Genomic DNA, 19569 nt, shown 5'->3' on the forward strand with positions numbered 1-19569 from the left:
TGATAGAGGGCCATGAGACTTAGACCTGAGTGCAAAAATGGAGGCTTTAGACCCTTCCAGAGCTGAGATATCGAAACTCAAAATTTCGACCAGAAAAAAAAACGACAGTGTTACCCCTTACGTTTTTTTTGGGGCAAAAAATTAAGTTTCCCCAATCTTCTCAAAACTCTGGATTTTGATAGAGGGCCATGAGACTTAGACCGGAGTGCAAAAATGGAGGCTTTAGACCCTTCCAGAGCTGAGATATCGAAACTCAAAATTTCGACCAGAAAAAAAAACGAGTTATACCCCTTACGGTTTTTTTTTGGGCGAAAAATTAAGTATCCCCAATCTTCTCAAAACTCTGGATTCTGATAGAGGGCCATGAGACTTAGACCTGAGTGCAACAATGGAGGATCTAGACCCTTCCTGAGCTGAGATATCGAAACTCAAAATTTCGACCAGAAAAAAAAAATGACAGTGTTACCCCTTACGTTTTTTTTTTTTCTGGCGAAAAATTAAGTATCCCAATCTTCTCAAAACTCTGGTTTCTGATAGAGGGCCATGAGACTTAGACCTGAGTGCAAAAATGGAGGCTTTAGACCCTTCCAGAGCTGAGATATCGAAACTCAAAATTTCGACCAGAAAAAAAAAACGACAGTGTTACCCCTAACGTTTTTTTTTTTTGGGCAAAAAATTAAGTTTCCCCAATCTTCTCAAAACTCTGGATTCTTATAGAGGGCCATGAGACTTAGACCTGAGTGCAACAATGGAGGCTCTAGACCCTTCCAGAGCTGAGATATCGAAACTCAAAATTTCGACCAGAAAAAAAAACGACAGTGTTACCCCTTACGTGTTTTTGGAGGGGGGCGAAAAATTAAGTTTCCCCAATCTTCTTAAAACTCTGGATTTTGATAGAGGGCCATGAGACTTAGACCTGAGTGCAAAAATGGAGGCTTTAGACCCTTCCAGAGCTGAGATATCGAAACTCAAAATTTCGACCAGAAAAAAAAACGACAGTGTTACCCCTTACGTTTTTTTTTTTGGGGCAAAAAATTAAGTTTCCCCAATCTTCTCAAAACTCTGGATTTTGATAGAGGGCCATGAGACTTAGACCTGAGTGCAAAAATGGAGGCTTTAGACCCTTCCAGAGCTGAGATATCGAAACTCAAAATTTCGACCAGAAAAAAAAGACAGTTATACCCCTTACGTTTTTTTTTTGGGCAAAAAATTAAGTGTCCCCAATCTTCTCAAAAACTCTGGATTCTGATAGAGGGCCATGAGACTTAGACCTGAGTGCAACAATGGAGGATCTAGACCCTTCCTGAGCTGAGATATTGAAACTCAAAATTTCGACCAGAAAAAAAAATTACAGTGTTACCCCTTACGTTTTTTTTGGGGGGGCGAAAAATTAAGTATCCCCAATCTTCTCAAAACTCTGGTTTCTGATAGAGGGCCATGAGACTTAGACCTGAGTGCAAAAATGGAGGCTTTAGACCCTTCCAGAGCTGAGATATCGAAACTCAAAATTTCGACCAGAAAAAAAACGACAGTGTTACCCCTTATGTTTTTTTTTTTTTGGGGCGAAACATTAAGTTTCCCCAATCTTCTCAAAACTCTGGATTTTGATAGAGGGCCATGAGACTTAGACCTGAGTGCAAAAATGGAGGCTTTTAAACCCTTCCAGAGCTGAGATATCGAAACTCAAAATTTCGACCAGAAAAAAAACCGACAGTGTTACCCCTTACGTTTTTTTTTGGGGGGGGGGGGGGGGGGGCGAAAAATTAAGTTTCCCCAATCTTCTCAAAACTCTGGATTTTGATAGAGGGCCATGAGACTTAGACCTGAGTGCAAAAATGGAGGCTTTAGACCCTTCCAGAGCTGAGATATCGAAACTCAAAATTTCGACCAGAAAAAAAAACGACAGTGTTACCCCTCACGTTTTTTTTTTTGGGGGCAAAAAATTAAGTTTCCCCAATCTTCTCAAAACTCTGGATTCTTATAGAGGGCCATGAGACTTAGACCTGAGTGCAAAAATGGAGACTTTAGAGCCTTCCAGAGCTGAGATATCGAAACTCAAAATTTCGACCAGAAAAAAAAACGACAGTGTTACCCCTTACGTTTTTTTTTTTGGGCAAAAAATTAAGTTTCCCCAATCTTCTCAAAACTCTGGATTCTTATAGAGGGCCATGAGACTTAGACCTGAGTGCAACAATGGAGGCTCTAGACCCTTCCAGAGCTGAGATATCGAAACTCAAAATTTCGACCAGAAAATAAAACGACAGTGTTACCCCTTACGTTTTATTTGGGGGGGGGGGGGGGCGAAAAATTAAGTTTCCCCAATCTTCTCAAAACTCTGGATTTTGATAGAGGGCCATGAGACTTAGACCAGAGTGCAAAAATGGAGGCTCTAGACCCTTCCAGAGCTGAGATATCGAAACTCAAAATTTCGACCAGAAAAAAAAACGAGTTATACCCCTTACGGTTTTTTTTTTGGGCGAAAAATTAAGTATTCCCAATCTTCTCAAAACTCTGGATTCTGATAGAAGGCCATGAGACTTAGACCTGAGTGCAAAATTGGAGGCTTTAGACCCTTCCAGAGCCGAGATATCGAAACTCAAAATTTCGACCAGAAAAAAAAACGACAGTGTTACCCCTTACGTTTTTTTTTGGGGCAAAAAATTAAGTTTCCCCAATCTTCTCAAAACTCTGGATTCTTATAGAGGGCCATGAGACTTAGACCTGAGTGCAACAATGGAGGCTCTAGACCCTTCCAGAGCTGAGATACCGAAACTCAAAATTTCGACCAGAAAAAAAAAACGACAGTGTTACCCCTTACGTTTTTTTTGGGGGGGCGAAAAATTAAGTTTCCCCAATCTTCTCAAAACTCTGGATTTTGATAGAGGGCCATGAGACTTAGACCGGAGTGCAAAAATGGAGGCTTTAGACCCTTCCAGAGCTGAGATATCGAAACTCAAAATTTCGACCAGAAAAAAAAACGAGTTATACCCCTTACGGTTTTTTTTTTTGGGCGAAAAATTAAGTATCCCCAATCTTCTCAAAACTCTGGATTCTGATAGAGGGCCATGAGACTTAGACCTGAGTGCAACAATGGAGGATCTAGACCCTTCCTGAGCTGAGATATCGAAACTCAAAATTTCGACCAGAAAAAAAAACGACAGTGTTACCCCTTACGTTTTTTTGGAGGGGGGCGAAAAATTAAGTTTCCCCAATCTTCTCAAAACTCTGGATTTTGATAGAGGGCCATGAGACTTAGACCTGAGTGCAAAAATGGAGGCTTTAGACCCTTCCAGAGCTGAGATATCGAAACTCAAAATTTCGACCAGAAAAAAAAACGACAGTGTTACCCCTTACGTTTTTTTTTTTTGGGGCAAAAAATTAAGTTTCCCCAATCTTCTCAAAACTCTGGATTCTTATAGAGGGACATGAGACTTAGACCTGAGTGCAACAATGGAGGCTCTAGACCCTTCCAGAGCTGAGATATCGAAACTCAAGATTTCTACCAGAAAAAAAAAACGACAGTGTTACCCCTTACGTTTTTTTGGGGGGGGGCGAAAAATTAAGTTTCCCCAATCTTCTCAAAACTCTGGATTTTGATAGAGGGCCATGAGACTTAGACCTGAGTGCAACAATGGAGGCTCTAGACCCTTCCAGAGCTGAGATATCGAAACTCAAAATTTCGACCAGAAAAAAAAACGACAGTGTTACCCCTTACGTTTTTTTTTGGGGGGCGAAAAATTAAGTTTCCCCAATCTTCTCAAAACTCTGGATTTTGATAGAGGGCCATGAGACTTAGACCTGAGTGCAAAAATGGAGGCTTTAGACCCTTCCAGAGCTGAGATATCGAAACTCAAAATTTCGACCAGAAAAAAAAGACAGTTATACCCCTTACGGTTTTTTTTGGGGCCAAAAATTAAGTGTCCCCAATCTTCTCAAAACTCTGGATTCTGATAGAGGGCCATGAGACTTAGACCTGAGTGCAACAATGGAGGATCTAGACCCTTCCTGAGCTGAGATATTGAAACTCAAAATTTCGACCAGAAAAAAAAATTACAGTGTTACCCCTTACGTTTTTTTTGGGGGGGGCGAAAAATTAAGTATCCCCAATCTTCTCAAAACTCTGGTTTCTGATAGAGGGCCATGAGACTTAGACCTGAGTGCAAAAATGGAGGCTTTAGACCCTTCCAGAGCTGAGATATCGAAACTCAAAATTTCGACCAGAAAAAAAACGACAGTGTTACCCCTTATGTTTTTTTTTTTGGGGCGAAACATTAAGTTTCCCCAATCTTCTCAAAACTCTGGATTTTGATAGAGGGCCATGAGACTTAGACCTGAGTGCAAAAATGGAGGCTTTTAAACCCTTCCAGAGCTGAGATATCGAAACTCAAAATTTCGACCAGAAAAAAAACCGACAGTGTTACCCCTTACGTTTTTTTTTGGGGGGGGGGCGAAAAATTAAGTTTCCCCAATCTTCTCAAAACTCTGGATTTTGATAGAGGGCCATGAGACTTAGAACTGAGTGCAAAAATGGAGGCTTTAGACCCTTCCAGAGCTGAGATATCGAAACTCAAAATTTCGACCAGAAAAAAAAACGACAGTGTTACCCCTCACGTTTTTTTTTGGGGGGGCAAAAAATTAAGTTTCCCCAATCTTCTCAAAACTCTGGATTCTTATAGAGGGCCATGAGACTTAGACCTGAGTGCAAAAATGGAGACTTTAGAGCCTTCCAGAGCTGAGATATCGAAACTCAAAATTTCGACCAGAAAAAAAAACGACAGTGTTACCCCTTACGTTTTTTTTTTTTTGGGCAAAAAATTAAGTTTCCCCAATCTTCTCAAAACTCTGGATTCTTATAGAGGGCCATGAGACTTAGACCTGAGTGCAACAATGGAGGCTCTAGACCCTTCCAGAGCTGAGATATCGAAACTCAAAATTTCGACCAGAAAAAAAAACGACAGTGTTACCCCTCACGTTTTTTTTTGGGGGGGCAAAAAATTAAGTTTCCCCAATCTTCTCAAAACTCTGGATTCTTATAGAGGGCCATGAGACTTAGACCTGAGTGCAAAAATGGAGACTTTAGAGCCTTCCAGAGCTGAGATATCGAAACTCAAAATTTCGACCAGAAAAAAAAACGACAGTGTTACCCCTTACGTTTTTTTTTTTTTGGGCAAAAAATTAAGTTTCCCCAATCTTCTCAAAACTCTGGATTCTTATAGAGGGCCATGAGACTTAGACCTGAGTGCAACAATGGAGGCTCTAGACCCTTCCAGAGCTGAGATATCGAAACTCAAAATTTCGACCAGAAAAAAAAACGACAGTGTTACCCCTTACGTTTTTTTTTGGGGGGGGGGGCGAAAAATTAAGTTTCCCCAATCTTCTCAAAACTCTGGATTTTGATAGAGGGCCATGAGACTTAGACCAGAGTGCAAAAATGGAGGCTCTAGACCCTTCCAGAGCTGAGATATCGAAACTCAAAATTTCGTCCAGAAAAAAAAAACGACAGTGTTACCCCTTACGGTTTTTTTTTTTGGGCAAAAAATTAAGTTTCCCCAATCTTCTCAAAACTCTGGATTTTGATAGAGGGCCATGAGACTTAGACCAGAGTGCAAAAATGGAGGCTCTAGACCCTTCCAGAGCTGAGATATCGAAACTCAAAATTTCGACCAGAAAAAAAAAACGACAGTGTTACCCCTTACGGTTTTTTTTTTTTGGGCAAAAAATTAAGTTTCCCCAATCTTCTCAAAACTCTGGATTCTTATAGAGGGCCATGAGACTTAGACCTGAGTGCAACAATGGAGGCTCTACACCCTTCCAGAGCTGAGATATCGAAACTCAAAATTTCGACCAGAAAAAAAAACGACAGTGTTACCCCTTACGTTTTTTTTGGGGGGGGCGAAAAATTAAGTTTCCCCAATCTTCTCAAAACTCTGGATTTTGATAGAGGGCCATGAGACTTAGACCTGAGTGCAAAAATGGAGGCTTTAGACCCTTCCAGAGCTGAGATATCGAAACTCAAAATTTCGACCAGAAAAAAAAGACAGTTATACCCCTTACGGTTTTTTTTTGGGCCAAAAATTAAGTGTCCCCAATCTTCTCAAAACTCTGGATTCTGATAGAGGGCCATGAGACTTAGACCTGAGTGCAACAATGGAGGATCTAGACCCTTCCAGAGCTGAGATATCGAAACTCAAAATTTCGACCAGAAAAAAAAAAGACAGTGTTACCCCTTACGCTTTTTTTTTGGGGTGAAAAATTAAGTTTCCCCAATCTTCTCAAAACTCTGGATTTTGATAGAGGGCCATGAGACTTAACCTGAGTGCAAAAATGGAGGCTTTAGACCCTTCCAGAGCTGAGATATCGAAACTCAAAATTTCGACCAGAAAAAAAAACGACAGTGTTACCCCTTACGCTTTTTTTTTGGGGTGAAAAATTAAGTTTCCCCAATCTTCTCAAAACTCTGGATTTTGATAGAGGGCCATGAGACTTAGACCTGAGTGCAAAAATGGAGGCTTTAGACCCTTCCAGAGCTGAGATATCGAAACTCAAAATTTCGACCAGAAAAAAAAACGACAGTGTTACCCCTTACGTTTTTTTTTTTTTGGGCAAAAAATTAAGTTTCCCCAATCTTCTCAAAACTCTGGATTCTTATAGAGGGCCATGAGACTTAGACCTGAGTGCAACAATGGAGGCTCTAGACCCTTCCAGAGCTGAGATATCGAAACTCAAAATTTCGATCAGAAAAAAAAACGACAGTGTTACCCCTTACTATTTTTTTTGAGGGGCGAAAAATTAAGTTTCCCCAATCTTCTCAAAACTCTGGATTTTGATAGAGGGCCATGAGACTTAGACCTGAGTGCAAAAATGGAGGCTTTAGACCCTTCCAGAGCTGAGATATCGAAACTCAAAATTTCGACCGGAAAAAAAAACGACAATGTTACCCCTTACGTTTTTTTTTTTGGGCGAAAAATTAAGTTTCCCCAATCTTCTCAAAACTCTGGATTGTGATAGAGGGCCATGAGACTTAGACCTGAGTGCAACAATGGAGGCTCTAGACCCTTCCAGAGCTGAGATATCGAAACTCAAAATTTCGATCAGAAAAAAAAACGACAGTGTTACCCCTTACGATTTTTTTTTGGGCGAAAAATTAAGTTTCCCCAATCTTCTCAAAACTCTGGATTATGATAGAGGGCCATGAGACTTAGAACTGAGTGCAAAAATGGAGGCTTTAGACCCTTCCAGAGCTGAGATATCGAAACTCAAAATTTCGACCAGAAAAAAAAACGACAGTGTTACCCCTTACGCTTTTTTTTTTTGGGGCGAAAAATTAAGTTTCCCCAATCTTCTCAAAACTCTGGATTTTGATAGAGGGCCATGAGACTTAGACCTGAGTGCAAAAATGGAGGCTTTAGACCCTTCCAGAGCTGAGATATCGAAACTCAAAATTTCGATCAGAAAAAAAAACGACAGTGTTACCCCTTACGATTTTTTTTTTGGGGCGAAAAATTAAGTTTCCCCAATCTTCTCAAAACTCTGGATTTTGATAGAGGGCCATGAGACTTAGACCTGAGTGCAAAAATGGAGGCTTTAGACCCTTCCAGAGCTGAGATATCGAAACTCAAAATTTCGACCAGAAAAAAAAACGACAGTGTTACCCCTTACGTTTTTTTTTTTTGGGCAAAAAATTAAGTTTCCCCAATCTTCTCAAAACTCTGGATTCTTATAGAGGGCCATGAGACTTAGACCTGAGTGCAACAATGGAGGCTCTAGACCCTTCCAGAGCTGAGATATCGAAACTCAAAATTTCGACCAGAAAAAAAAACGACAGTGTTACCCCTTACGTTTTTTTTTGGGGGGCGAAAAATTAAGTTTCCCCAATCTTCTCAAAACTCTGGATTTTGATAGAGGGCCATGAGACTTAGACCTGAGTGCAAAAATGGAGGCTTTAGACCCTTCCAGAGCTGAGATATCGAAACTCAAAATTTCGACCAGAAAAAAAAAACGACAGTGTTACCCCTTACGTTTTTTTTTTTGGGGCAAAAAATTAAGTGTAGCCCTCCTACCGGTTAGAATCTTGTGGCTCACAAGGTAAAAGTCTTTCTAGGGGATCTTAATTTTATCCACTACCCCGGTGGAGGCACATTTCCCTTCAGTTACACTATCAACATATAACCCAGATCTCAGATCTTCACCTGATAGTGTCAAATTATGTTTCTTTAAATTTGACAATGAAAAATCCCTCAAAGAAAAAAACAAACAAATTGTCAAAACCACACAAAATTATAACAGATTAATAATTGTGTATTTATTTCTCTCAGTACTCTTTTGTCTTGTTTTTCCCCTCCTTGAATGAACAAATAATTCAATTCACAAAGTCACAACTCAATAACATTGAATACCAATCATCACCATAACCCCACCAAAAAAACAAATGTCAATGTACAACTCAAAATTTACCCAGCTGGGATTTTCAGTACACAGATGGCGCGCTAGTTGGAGCTCTTTGATGCAAAAGTGTACTCACAAATCAGTGAAAACCAACAATTCCATTTGTTGAATAGTCATCCACAATCTTCACTCTCCAACGAGATGACAAACAGCATCCGTGACGCAACCCACATCGATGTTGAGTGGATGTCGATGAACGCCTTCCTCCTCGAACTGGTTGAAGGAATCCCCGAAAATCAACACAGACCTCCCACTTTCGACGATCTCTCAGTGTTAAAGACAAAACAAAAAAAAAACCGTGCACTTTTCAACTTCCAAACTGCATAAACCACTGCGATACTTTTATCCGAAATTAAACCAAATAAAACACGGGTATAGGTATTCTTCCGGATGTCACCAGACTTAGTTAACTGTTATAGTTACTGTAACACTCACTGAACTTGAGAAAATAAACACGGGTATATATTCTTCCGGATTTCACCATCTAAACTAAACTAAAAGATATATATATATTCAACGTGATAGTAGAAAACACAGATTCTCTCACATGGTACACTCGTGTTAGATCTCCTCCACTCACGTGAAAATGAAGTGCTCAGTCTCTCACCGAACTCTCCCTCGGTCTTTTCCCCCTTCCCCAATCGGCTGAAAACTCATGCGTGACACTTTTTTCAGTTCACACAAAACTCAAAATTGTTCCTGAGCTTTGACTGCTGTCAGCATTTTCAGAACGACGAACTTCACTCGCCAATCGCGGGAGAGAAAAAAAAAACTGCGTTGCTTCCATTTCCTTCTCTCCTTTTTTTTTTTCATGACGTAAACTTCCGAGGTCAAAGTACACAGTTCTCATCGTCAAACTGGCGATCTCAGAAAATACAATTAAATGTCCCATTGTATTATTTGTTTTCCTTTACACACACATTTGAAAAAAACTTTTGTAAACATGTCTCAAATAAGAACATGAAAAGAATAAACAAGTCCATCAACATTTTTGTTTCCATATGTGTGTTTCTATTCGGACCCAAACACAAATAATAAAATTCTCTTCCCATACAAAAACTCTAATGTATTTTAAAAACCCAAACATTTATCCAGGTCTCTACATTCTCCCCCCACCAAAAATCGTTATGTCCTCATAACGAGGGAAAACTGAGAATCACGCAATTTACATTTCAATATCTTAGCTTTTTTAACATATACAAATATCCATTTGTCAAATGAATGAGCAAAATAAGATTACAATAGACCCATATCTATTCTGAAGCAATTCACTCAAATTAGTGACTAGCAGTTAAGACAACTGAACAGGTACTTAACCTTCTTGCAGGCACATTCAACCTCAAAAAGATGGTAGAACAGTATCTAACAGGACTTACACTTTTAATTTGAGCAATGGCAGGCTCAAATTTTGGCTTCCCAAGAGTATCATAGGTTAACCTCTTAGGCACAGTTCTCTCTCTTTGAGACCTTCTCTCCTTTTCAACTACCTCCGTAGAGATACCTTGATTTACATCATCCTCATTCACATTTGAAAGGTCTTGCACTTCACTTGCACCAACATCACCAATGTCTGACGGCTGACTCACACTTTGTAAGTTATCAGAATCACGATCTGGTAGCAGTCTTGAAACAGACTCTACTGACTCATCTGTCTGGACTTTTTGAGGAATCTCAACTCTGGCTCCAGAATGCTCAAATTCCTCAGAAGTACTATGTTCAACAGTCTCTGAGACAACATTTTCAGAATCATTATGTGAAGTGTCTCTACTCCTAGGAGTCAAAGGATGATTTTCAGGTACATGATACCACACTCCATACATTTCATCCTCACTCTCTGAACTCACATCAGAATTCTGATCAACTCTCGCTTCTGTTTCCTGTCTCACAGGTGCATTTTCACCGTTCTGTTCTGGACTCTGTGTCTGTCCAGTATCCTTCTTTTTCCTTAGAACTCTCTTTCTGGGTTCCCGGACCCTGTTAAGAACTTGTTGCTGTCTCAATCCTTGTCCAACAGGAAGAATGTGATTCCTATGCAGAATCTTGACAGGTCCAGTTCCACTCTCTGGCTTAAGACGAAACACAGGCAAGTGAGGCATCTGACTTTGGACAATGTATGGCTCAGCACTCCATCTGTCTGCCAACTTGTGCTTTCCTTGCAATCCAAGATTCCTGATCAGCACTCTATCTCCAGGAACAAGGTGAGAGTAATGCAGTTTCTGATCATATCTTCTCTTGTTTCCTGCATTCTTCTTTCCAGCTTTTTTCTCCGCCAGCTCATATGCAGACTTCAGCTCTTGCTGCATGGTCTTGACAAAACGCTGGTAAGACTTAGTGGAAGTACCATCACTAGACACACCAAAACTCAGATCTATGGGCAATCTGGCTTCCCTTCCGAACATAAGGAAGTAAGGCGAGTATCCTGTGGCTTCGTTCAGGCTGCTATTATACACGTGTACAAGATGTCCAATGTGACGGCTCCACTGCGGTTTCTGCTTCGGATCCAGGGTCCCCAACATGTCCAAAAGTGTCCGATTGAACCGTTCAGGTTGCGGATCACCCTGGGGATGGTACGGTGTTGTCCGGGATTTCTCCACCCCTAAGAGGTCAAACAACTCCTGTATGAGCCTGCTCTCGAAATCCCGTCCCTGGTCTGAGTGCATCCGTCTAGGCAGTCCATAGTGAATGAAGTATTTCTCCCACAGGACTTTCGCAACTGTGGACGACTTCTGATCCTTAGTTGGAAACGCCTGCGCATACCTTGTGTAGTGGTCCGTGATGACAAGGACATTACAGATGTTCTTGGAGTCTGGCTCTATGGATAGAAAATCCATACACACAAGATCCATGGGTCCATCACTGGATAAGTGTGACAATGGCGCAACTCTCTTTGGCAGAGTCTTCCTTTGGACACATCTGGCACATGTTTGGCAGTACTTCTCCACCTCAATCTTCATTCGTGGCCAGTAGAATCGCTCTCTCACCAATCCATAGGTCTTTTCAAGTCCCATGTGTCCAGAATCATCATGAAGTGACCTGAGAACTACATCATGGAACTTCCTGGGCAAGCATAACTGCTTACGACAAGGTTTGTCTGGGGCTTGAGTGCACCGAAACATCACTCCATTTTCCATTCTTAATCTTTCCCACTCTCTCATGATCAAGGGGAGATCCTTGTGGGATTCCTTCTTGACCGTAGACAGATCCCCTCCTTTAAGAGCTTTCCATACCTCTCCAAGACAAGGATCCTCTTGCTGAGCATGTGAAAGATCTGCAGAACTCAGTTTTGGAATCATAGAAGTATCCAAAGTAGCTAAGTTACAGTAAGCTTTGGGGACTGATTTAAGAGATCCTCCCAATGACATGACAATCGTGCTGGCAGTCGTGAAACAGTTATACTTGTCTTGCACTGGAAGCTTACACAGGGATCTTACTCCGGAGGATGATATATTAGCCCACTCCTGCTCCTTCACTCCCCTATGAGGACGACGAGACAAAGCATCGGCATCAACATTTTGTCTCCCAGGCCTGTACTTGAGACTAAAGTCGTATGCAGAAAGGGCTGCCAGCCACCTATGTCCCGTAGCATCCAGTTTGGCTGTGGTCAGAACGTAAGTTAGCGGATTGTTGTCCGTCTGCACTTCAAACTTGGCTCCATACAGATAATCATGTAGCTTGTCAACAACAGCCCACTTTAACGCCAAGAACTCAAGTTTATGGACTGGATAGTTCCTTTCTGAAGGCGTCAAGCTTCTGCTGACAAACGCTACAGGCCTCAACCCCTGTCCTTGGTCCTGATACAGCACCCCGCCCAACCCTTCACAGCAGGCATCAACATGTAAGACGTACGGGAGCTGAGAATTAGCAAAAACCAACACAGGAGCCTGGGTAAGTCTCACCTTCAACTCATTGAAAGCAACTTCACAAGCATCAGTCCATCTACTTCCAAATGGATCTGAGGCTTTGTACACGACTCTGTCTATGTTGTCCCCAGCTTTTATCTTCTTCATGGTCTTAGCAGGTAGACATCCCTGCAGCAACTGGTTTAGTGGGTAAGACGTTCTTGAATAGTCTTTGACAAATCTCCTGTAGTACCCACAGAAACCTAAGAAGGAACGTAGCTCTGTCACATTCTGGGGTCTGGGCCATGACTTGACAGCTTCAATTTTGGAAGGATCAGTTGAGACACCATCTTGAGATACAATGTGACCAACATAGCTGACAGAAGTCTGACAAAAGGTGCACTTGTCCAGGGACAACTTTAACCCTTCGCTCTGCAAGCGGTCCAATACCTTGAGCAGCCTCTCCTCATGCTCCTCCAAAGTCCGTCCAAAGATAATCAGGTCGTCCAAGTAGACCAACACTTCCAACAGGTTCATGTCTCCCACCGTCTTTTCCATCACTCTTTGAAAAGTTGAGGGAGCCCCACAAATCCCTTGTGGCATCCGTTGAAATTGATAAAACCCCACTGGGCAAATGAAAGCTGTCTTTTCCTGGTCGTCTTCACTCATAGGGATCTGATAATATCCACTCCTAAGGTCCAATACACTGAACCACTGGCTTCCATTTAAGCAGGCCAGAGCATCTTCAATGCGTGGAACGGTGTATTGGTCAGGGATTGTGCGACGATTCAATGTTCTGTAGTCCACACACATCCTTATCTGTCCATTCTTTTTCCGGACTACAACGATCGGTGAAGCGTAGGGACTTCTGGAGTCTGCAATGATTCCAGCCTCTTTTAGCTTCTCCAAGTGCTCCCTAACATCCTCGATGTCGGCTGGTGCAAGCCGCCGTGACCTCTCACGAAAAGGCTTATCCTCTGTCAGTCTGATATGATGTTGGGTACTCTTCGAACATCCCACATCAAATTCATCGCACGAGAAAACATCCTTTCTCGCCAACATCTTTTCTGCAAGCCGTTGTTTCCATTCTTCAGGAACTGAGGTATCGCCAAAATTAAATGAATCCTTGGTCAGTTTGGTTTGTCCACTACTCTCTCTGGGTTTAGAAACAGTAGGCACAACGTCAACCGGAAACACATGGGCGATCGGCATTCCTCTCTTAATCGTTACTGGGCAAGAAGAGACATTCCTAATAGTGACTCCAATTCTTTTTGACTGGACTACAGCAGCAGACTGCACCTCAGCTCTCACCAGCAGTTCCTCAGGAAACCGGGACTCCTCAGGCTGATCCACTAACAAGGTTTTAGAAGATGATGTGGCTGGGTATTTCAAGATTCCAGAAACCCTCACACTCTCTCCCGGAGACAACCTCAATGGCTTAAGGCGATGAAACCAGACTGTCCCTCTACAGTCATCAATGTCACATTTGTTAACAGCAATGACCCGTTCATAGGCAGTTCTGATCTCAGGATGAACAGTGAGGGTATGGAGGAAATCATTACCCATCTTCATCTTGCAGACTTCCACAAGCTTCTTTACCACAGCCGTATTTGTTCCCACCAGAATGTTGACATCGCCTTTCATGACAGGATCGGGACAGACCAACACAAGTGCATCTATGGATTCCACCACTCCTGCCACAGATCCTGGAAACTCCAGCCTTAAAGACAAGCAGCCATCATAAGGGTATCTCTGCGAGCTTAATCCCCATATCTCCAGATTTTCAATTGGTGTCAATGGCAGATGCTTTAAGTGTTTCTCATAGAAAGATCTGTACAACAGCGTAACCTGCGATCCACTATCTAGCAAAGCCTTAGTGTAGATACCTTCCACCTGGATGGGAAGGACAGAGCTGGGTCCCACTAACCCGTTCGGAAGATCTACTTGCTCAGCTCTTGCTCTTTTGCACTTTGTGGAACGTGTCTTCCCCGGAGCTTCAGGCCGTTCCTCTACTGAGCCCCGGAGGCATTTCCCGACGGCTGTCTCATTTTGATGAGCCGCTGGTTTACCCTCCTGAGATTCTCTTCCTTGGTACAATCACGTTTCAGATGCCCATCTTCTCCACATCTGTAACAAAAGATGTTTGGCTTGTTCACTGGTCTGTTTGGTGTGTTACTCTCTGCAGTTGCAGCTAAACTGTGCATAGCGGAATGATCATAAGTCGCTGGTTCCTTCGCCACAGCTGTCAAGCGAGACACCTCGTTCTTCAACCCCCTAATCTCCCTCTTCAGCATTTCTACTTCTGAATTTGCCAGGTTGGTGTTACCAGATGACTCAGTCTTTGCAGGGGGCAAACCAGACACCGCTACATTTGCATGCACTGAGCTCCTTTGTTTTAACATGCTCTCTTCTTCTCGCACCTCTTTCATTAGCTCATTGAAGGAAGGAGGGGCACACAGCTTATGGGTCATCCTCAAGCGCATTGCCACCATGTCACTTGAAAGAGCACCTCTAACTATTTGCTGCATTCGAAGACGATTCATTTCAGAGAACTCAATGCCTCTTTTCCTCAGCATACTGTGTAGCATCCTATCCAACCTCATTATGTAGGCTGAGAGCTTCTCTCCCTCACTCTGGTAAGTGCTCCTAAATTTCAACATCAAATCTGCAGCATCTTCAGTGGTGCCAAACGCTGACTCTAATGCACTGAGGTAGTCACTGAAAGTAGCAGATGGGTTGCTGGTCTTCTCGAACCTTACAATGTCCGCTGCAGGACCTCTGAGACACTCTACTAGTCTCTGCTTTTTGACATTATCCGAACACTGCCACTCTTCCAGAATGTGAGTAGTCTGCTCCACCCAGACCTCATACTCATCCTCTCCATGGGGAGTGGGAATGAACCCAGAGAAGGGACGCAGCTTCCTATATCCAGCTCTCTCCTCAGACGAAGCCACGTGACATGTTTGAACAAGGGAGTTTATGGCATCAACCAGTCTAGTGTCAAGCACAGGTGTAGGGGAAGCTAAACTTGGAATGTCAGATAGTGACTTTCCCTCTGCTTGCAGAAAAGACATCAGCTTAGTCTGAAACTCATCTTCCTTACTGTGTTTAGGTGCTTCAACTGCAACATGCACAACCTGTGTGTACCAGGTACCTACTTCAGGTCCTCCAAGCTCTGCAGGTATAGACATCTCAGAAACTTTGCTGACTGTCTCAATCAGAAGAAACTGCTGTCGCTTAGTCTTATCAAAAAGGCGATCAATCACTTTGCATTTCCTCATTCCCAGAGCAGCATCCAGCACTTCATAAACTACTTTTTCTTCACAATCTGCAGGTACATTTCTCAGAATGATAACCCTGTCCAACTCAAGACCTTTCTCTCTGCACCAATCAATAATCTCAATAACCTCCATTTTTTTCTTCTCCGTGTCCTCAACAGTATGTGCTCGGGGAAAGAAAAATAACAATGTTAAACAAAGTTCTCTTCACAGAATTCCCAAAGAAACAATATACACATAAATCACTTAAAAAAAAAATTCCCACTTGTCCCAAAAAAAATAAATTTCACAATTTTTTTTTTCAAAGAACACACGTTCACTGTTTCTGAAACACAATCTGAATGATCTGACCGATCCCGGACGAGCCCCCACAAAATGTAGCCCTCCTACCGGTTAGAATCTTGTGGCTCACAAGGTAAAAGTCTTTCTAGGGGATCTTAATTTTATCCACTACCCCGGTGGAGGCACATTTCCCTTCAGTTACACTATCAACATATAACCCAGATCTCAGATCTTCACCTGATAGTGTCAAATTATGTTTCTTTAAATTTGACAATGAAAAATCCCTCAAAGAAAAAAACAAACAAATTGTCAAAACCACACAAAATTATAACAGATTAATAATTGTGTATTTATTTCTCTCAGTACTCTTTTGTCTTGTTTTTCCCCTCCTTGAATGAACAAATAATTCAATTCACAAAGTCACAACTCAATAACATTGAATACCAATCATCACCATAACCCCACCAAAAAAACAAATGTCAATGTACAACTCAAAATTTACCCAGCTGGGATTTTCAGTACACAGATGGCGCGCTAGTTGGAGCTCTTTGATGCAAAAGTGTACTCACAAATCAGTGAAAACCAACAATTCCATTTGTTGAATAGTCATCCACAATCTTCACTCTCCAACGAGATGACAAACAGCATCCGTGACGCAACCCACATCGATGTTGAGTGGATGTCGATGAACGCCTTCCTCCTCGAACTGGTTGAAGGAATCCCCGAAAATCAACACAGACCTCCCACTTTCGACGATCTCTCAGTGTTAAAGACAAAACAAAAAAAAACCGTGCACTTTTCAACTTCCAAACTGCATAAACCACTGCGATACTTTTATCCGAAATTAAACCAAATAAAACACGGGTATAGGTATTCTTCCGGATGTCACCAGACTTAGTTAACTGTTATAGTTACTGTAACACTCACTGAACTTGAGAAAATAAACACGGGTATATATTCTTCCGGATTTCACCATCTAAACTAAACTAAAAGATATATATATATTCAACGTGATAGTAGAAAACACAGATTCTCTCACATGGTACACTCGTGTTAGATCTCCTCCACTCACGTGAAAATGAAGTGCTCAGTCTCTCACCGAACTCTCCCTCGGTCTTTTCCCCCTTCCCCAATCGGCTGAAAACTCATGCGTGACACTTTTTTCAGTTCACACAAAACTCAAAATTGTTCCTGAGCTTTGACTGCTGTCAGCATTTTCAGAACGACGAACTTCACTCGCCAATCGCGGGAGAGAAAAAAAAAACTGCGTTGCTTCCATTTCCTTCTCTCCTTTTTTTTTTCATGACGTAAACTTCCGAGGTCAAAGTACACAGTTCTCATCGTCAAACTGGCGATCTCAGAAAATACAATTAAATGTCCCATTGTATTATTTGTTTTCCTTTACACACACATTTGAAAAAAACTTTTGTAAACATGTCTCAAATAAGAACATGAAAAGAATAAACAAGTCCATCAACATTTTTGTTTCCATATGTGTGTTTCTATTCGGACCCAAACACAAATAATAAAATTCTCTTCCCATACAAAAACTCTAATGTATTTTAAAAACCCAAACATTTATCCAGGTCTCTACATAAGTTTCCCCAATCTTCTCAAAACTCTGGATTTTGATAGAGGGCCATGAGACTTAGACCTGAGTGCAACAATGGAGGCTCTAGACCCTTCCAGAGCTGAGATATCGAAACTCAAAATTTCGACCAGAAAAAAAAACGACAGTGTTACCCCTTACGTTTTTTTTTTGGGGCGAAAAATTAAGTTTCCTCAATCTTCTCAAAACTCTGGATTTTGATAGAGGGCCATGAGACTTAGACCTGAGTGCAAAAATGGAGGCTTTAGACCCTTCCAGAGCTGAGATATCGAAACTCAAAATTTCGACCAGAAAAAAAAACGACAGTGTTACCCCTTACGTTTTTTTTTTTTTTTTTTGCGAAAAAATAATTTCCTGCAATCTTCTTGAAACTCTGGATTCTGATAGAGGGCGATGGGACTTGGACCTGAGTGCAAAAATGGAGGCTCTAGACCCTTCAAGAGCTGAGATATTGAGATATTTATAATGGCATAAATGCTACGTGGTAGGCATCTCAATGGCTCTGTTCCAAACCGCATACTCAATGAGTAGGTACTTAATTTCAATAAGTACTTGGTCATCGAGCGCTAAAAGTGTAGGTCGTTTATAACCAAATCTCTTGAGTATGAATGCGAACGGACATCTGCCATGTTGACGTTACCATGTGACCTACTACGCGTTATCACAAGCGCAACACCAATATATGAATGATACGTTTAATTAATCTATCTATATATATCTTGATATTGATGAAACTTGCTCATTTTGTTGTGGTATTGTTGAAGAAACAGCTGCCCATTTATTTTGTGAATACATTTAGGGTTGATTTAAGTTGTTACATTTTAAACCTTACTAATGTGACCAACAGTGTTATTCTTATAACAATATTTTTTTATTAAGAAACCCCAAAATTATCATCTCTTGATTATGTTGTTAATTTCTTTATTTTACACCCAAAAAGTTTCTCCTTTAAGTTTTCCTCTTTTTCTTCATGAATTTACCTCGTTTCATCCCCCTTTTTTATGTATTGTGAAAAACTATAATGAAGATATTTAGCCTTTTTTATTGTTCTTTTTTCTTGTGCATAAATATAATTTTGTCATATTATGATGTACACAAACCAATGATCTTTATATTTTCTGTTTTGTCATTATGATTGTTACATAAACTATAGTATCTTTCCATGAACTTGCATGTAATAAGTTTAAATTATATGAGCAACAGGTGCACTAACACTTCATAACATCAGTAAGTTGACAGCACAACCTAGAACAGCGTTTGTAATGTCTGCACAAAGGAGACCGGCAGCTGCTCGAAGATCTCTTTTGGAGAAAACTGTTGATTTTATACTCAAAAAATGTAATTATCACTCCTTAAAAATTAATATCACCTCAGAATGAATTGCTTGGTTAGCCCACCCCAAAACTTAAACAAAATAATACTATTAAATGCTGACCAATACTTAATTATTTAACTTTTTTATATACTAAAAATATAATTTAATAAAACAAGCAAAATGTAATTTGTTTTGTCATATGACAGTAATGCATGAATTCATTTATATTGCTAAATGCAGTAAAACATCTCAATTGTCAGTCAATCGTTGAATTAATGCATACATTAATTAAATAATTATATACTGACAACAATAAGAAACATGAATAAATGAGTAAAAGAACAAATAAAAGTAACCATCACAATAAACAAATGCATATACAAGTCAACAACACATGAAACAAAGCTTTATTCAAACTACAAGCATGTATTTACAGCCGCTGAACAGCACATCCTACTGCCAACTCAGCGGTTCCCATTCTGCGGCTTTATTCTGATGAATTCACCAGAGGGAACTGTGCCTTCATCCCGGAGCTTGTTGCTGCGCTTCACAATCTGAGGCAATAAGGGAAGGTGGAGTGATAGAGGGTCTCGTAAGGGCAGGTGGAGAGATGGAGGGACTCATCCACGGCACCATTTCCAGGATGCAGCTCTGGGCTCCTCATCCTCAGTGCTCACACTAGTCTGCAGACTTTTCAGATCCTACAAAAATGCTCACAAACATTACACAAAAGCAGTGATTTTAACAGCAAAATGTCATTTGATTTATGTATTAAAAATAGCCTTACTTTATATTTGAGTA

The 19569-nt window shown here is 41.1% G+C and overlaps 1 protein-coding gene across 1 annotated transcript; it reads right to left on the minus strand.

The window, feature by feature from the left end:
* Nucleotides 1–14293: 14293 nt before the first annotated feature.
* On the minus strand, nt 14294–15697 carry LOC120490318 (paraneoplastic antigen Ma1 homolog). Its single transcript, XM_039687794.2, has one exon. The coding sequence runs from the start codon at nt 15695–15697 to the stop codon at nt 14294–14296; it is 1404 nt and encodes a 467-aa protein (XP_039543728.2).
* Between the last annotated feature and the right edge of the window lie 3872 nt (nt 15698–19569).

Source organism: Pimephales promelas, chromosome 3, assembly GCF_988280905.1.
Source record: "Pimephales promelas chromosome 3, fPimPro1.hap1.1, whole genome shotgun sequence".
Classification (NCBI taxonomy): domain Eukaryota; kingdom Metazoa; phylum Chordata; class Actinopteri; order Cypriniformes; family Leuciscidae; genus Pimephales; species Pimephales promelas.

Bases quoted from the DNA above. Each gene is read 5' to 3' on its own strand.
- LOC120490318 (XM_039687794.2), bottom strand. From the start codon at position 15,697: ATGGAGGTTATTGAGATTATTGATTGGTGCAGAGAGAAAGGTCTTGAG.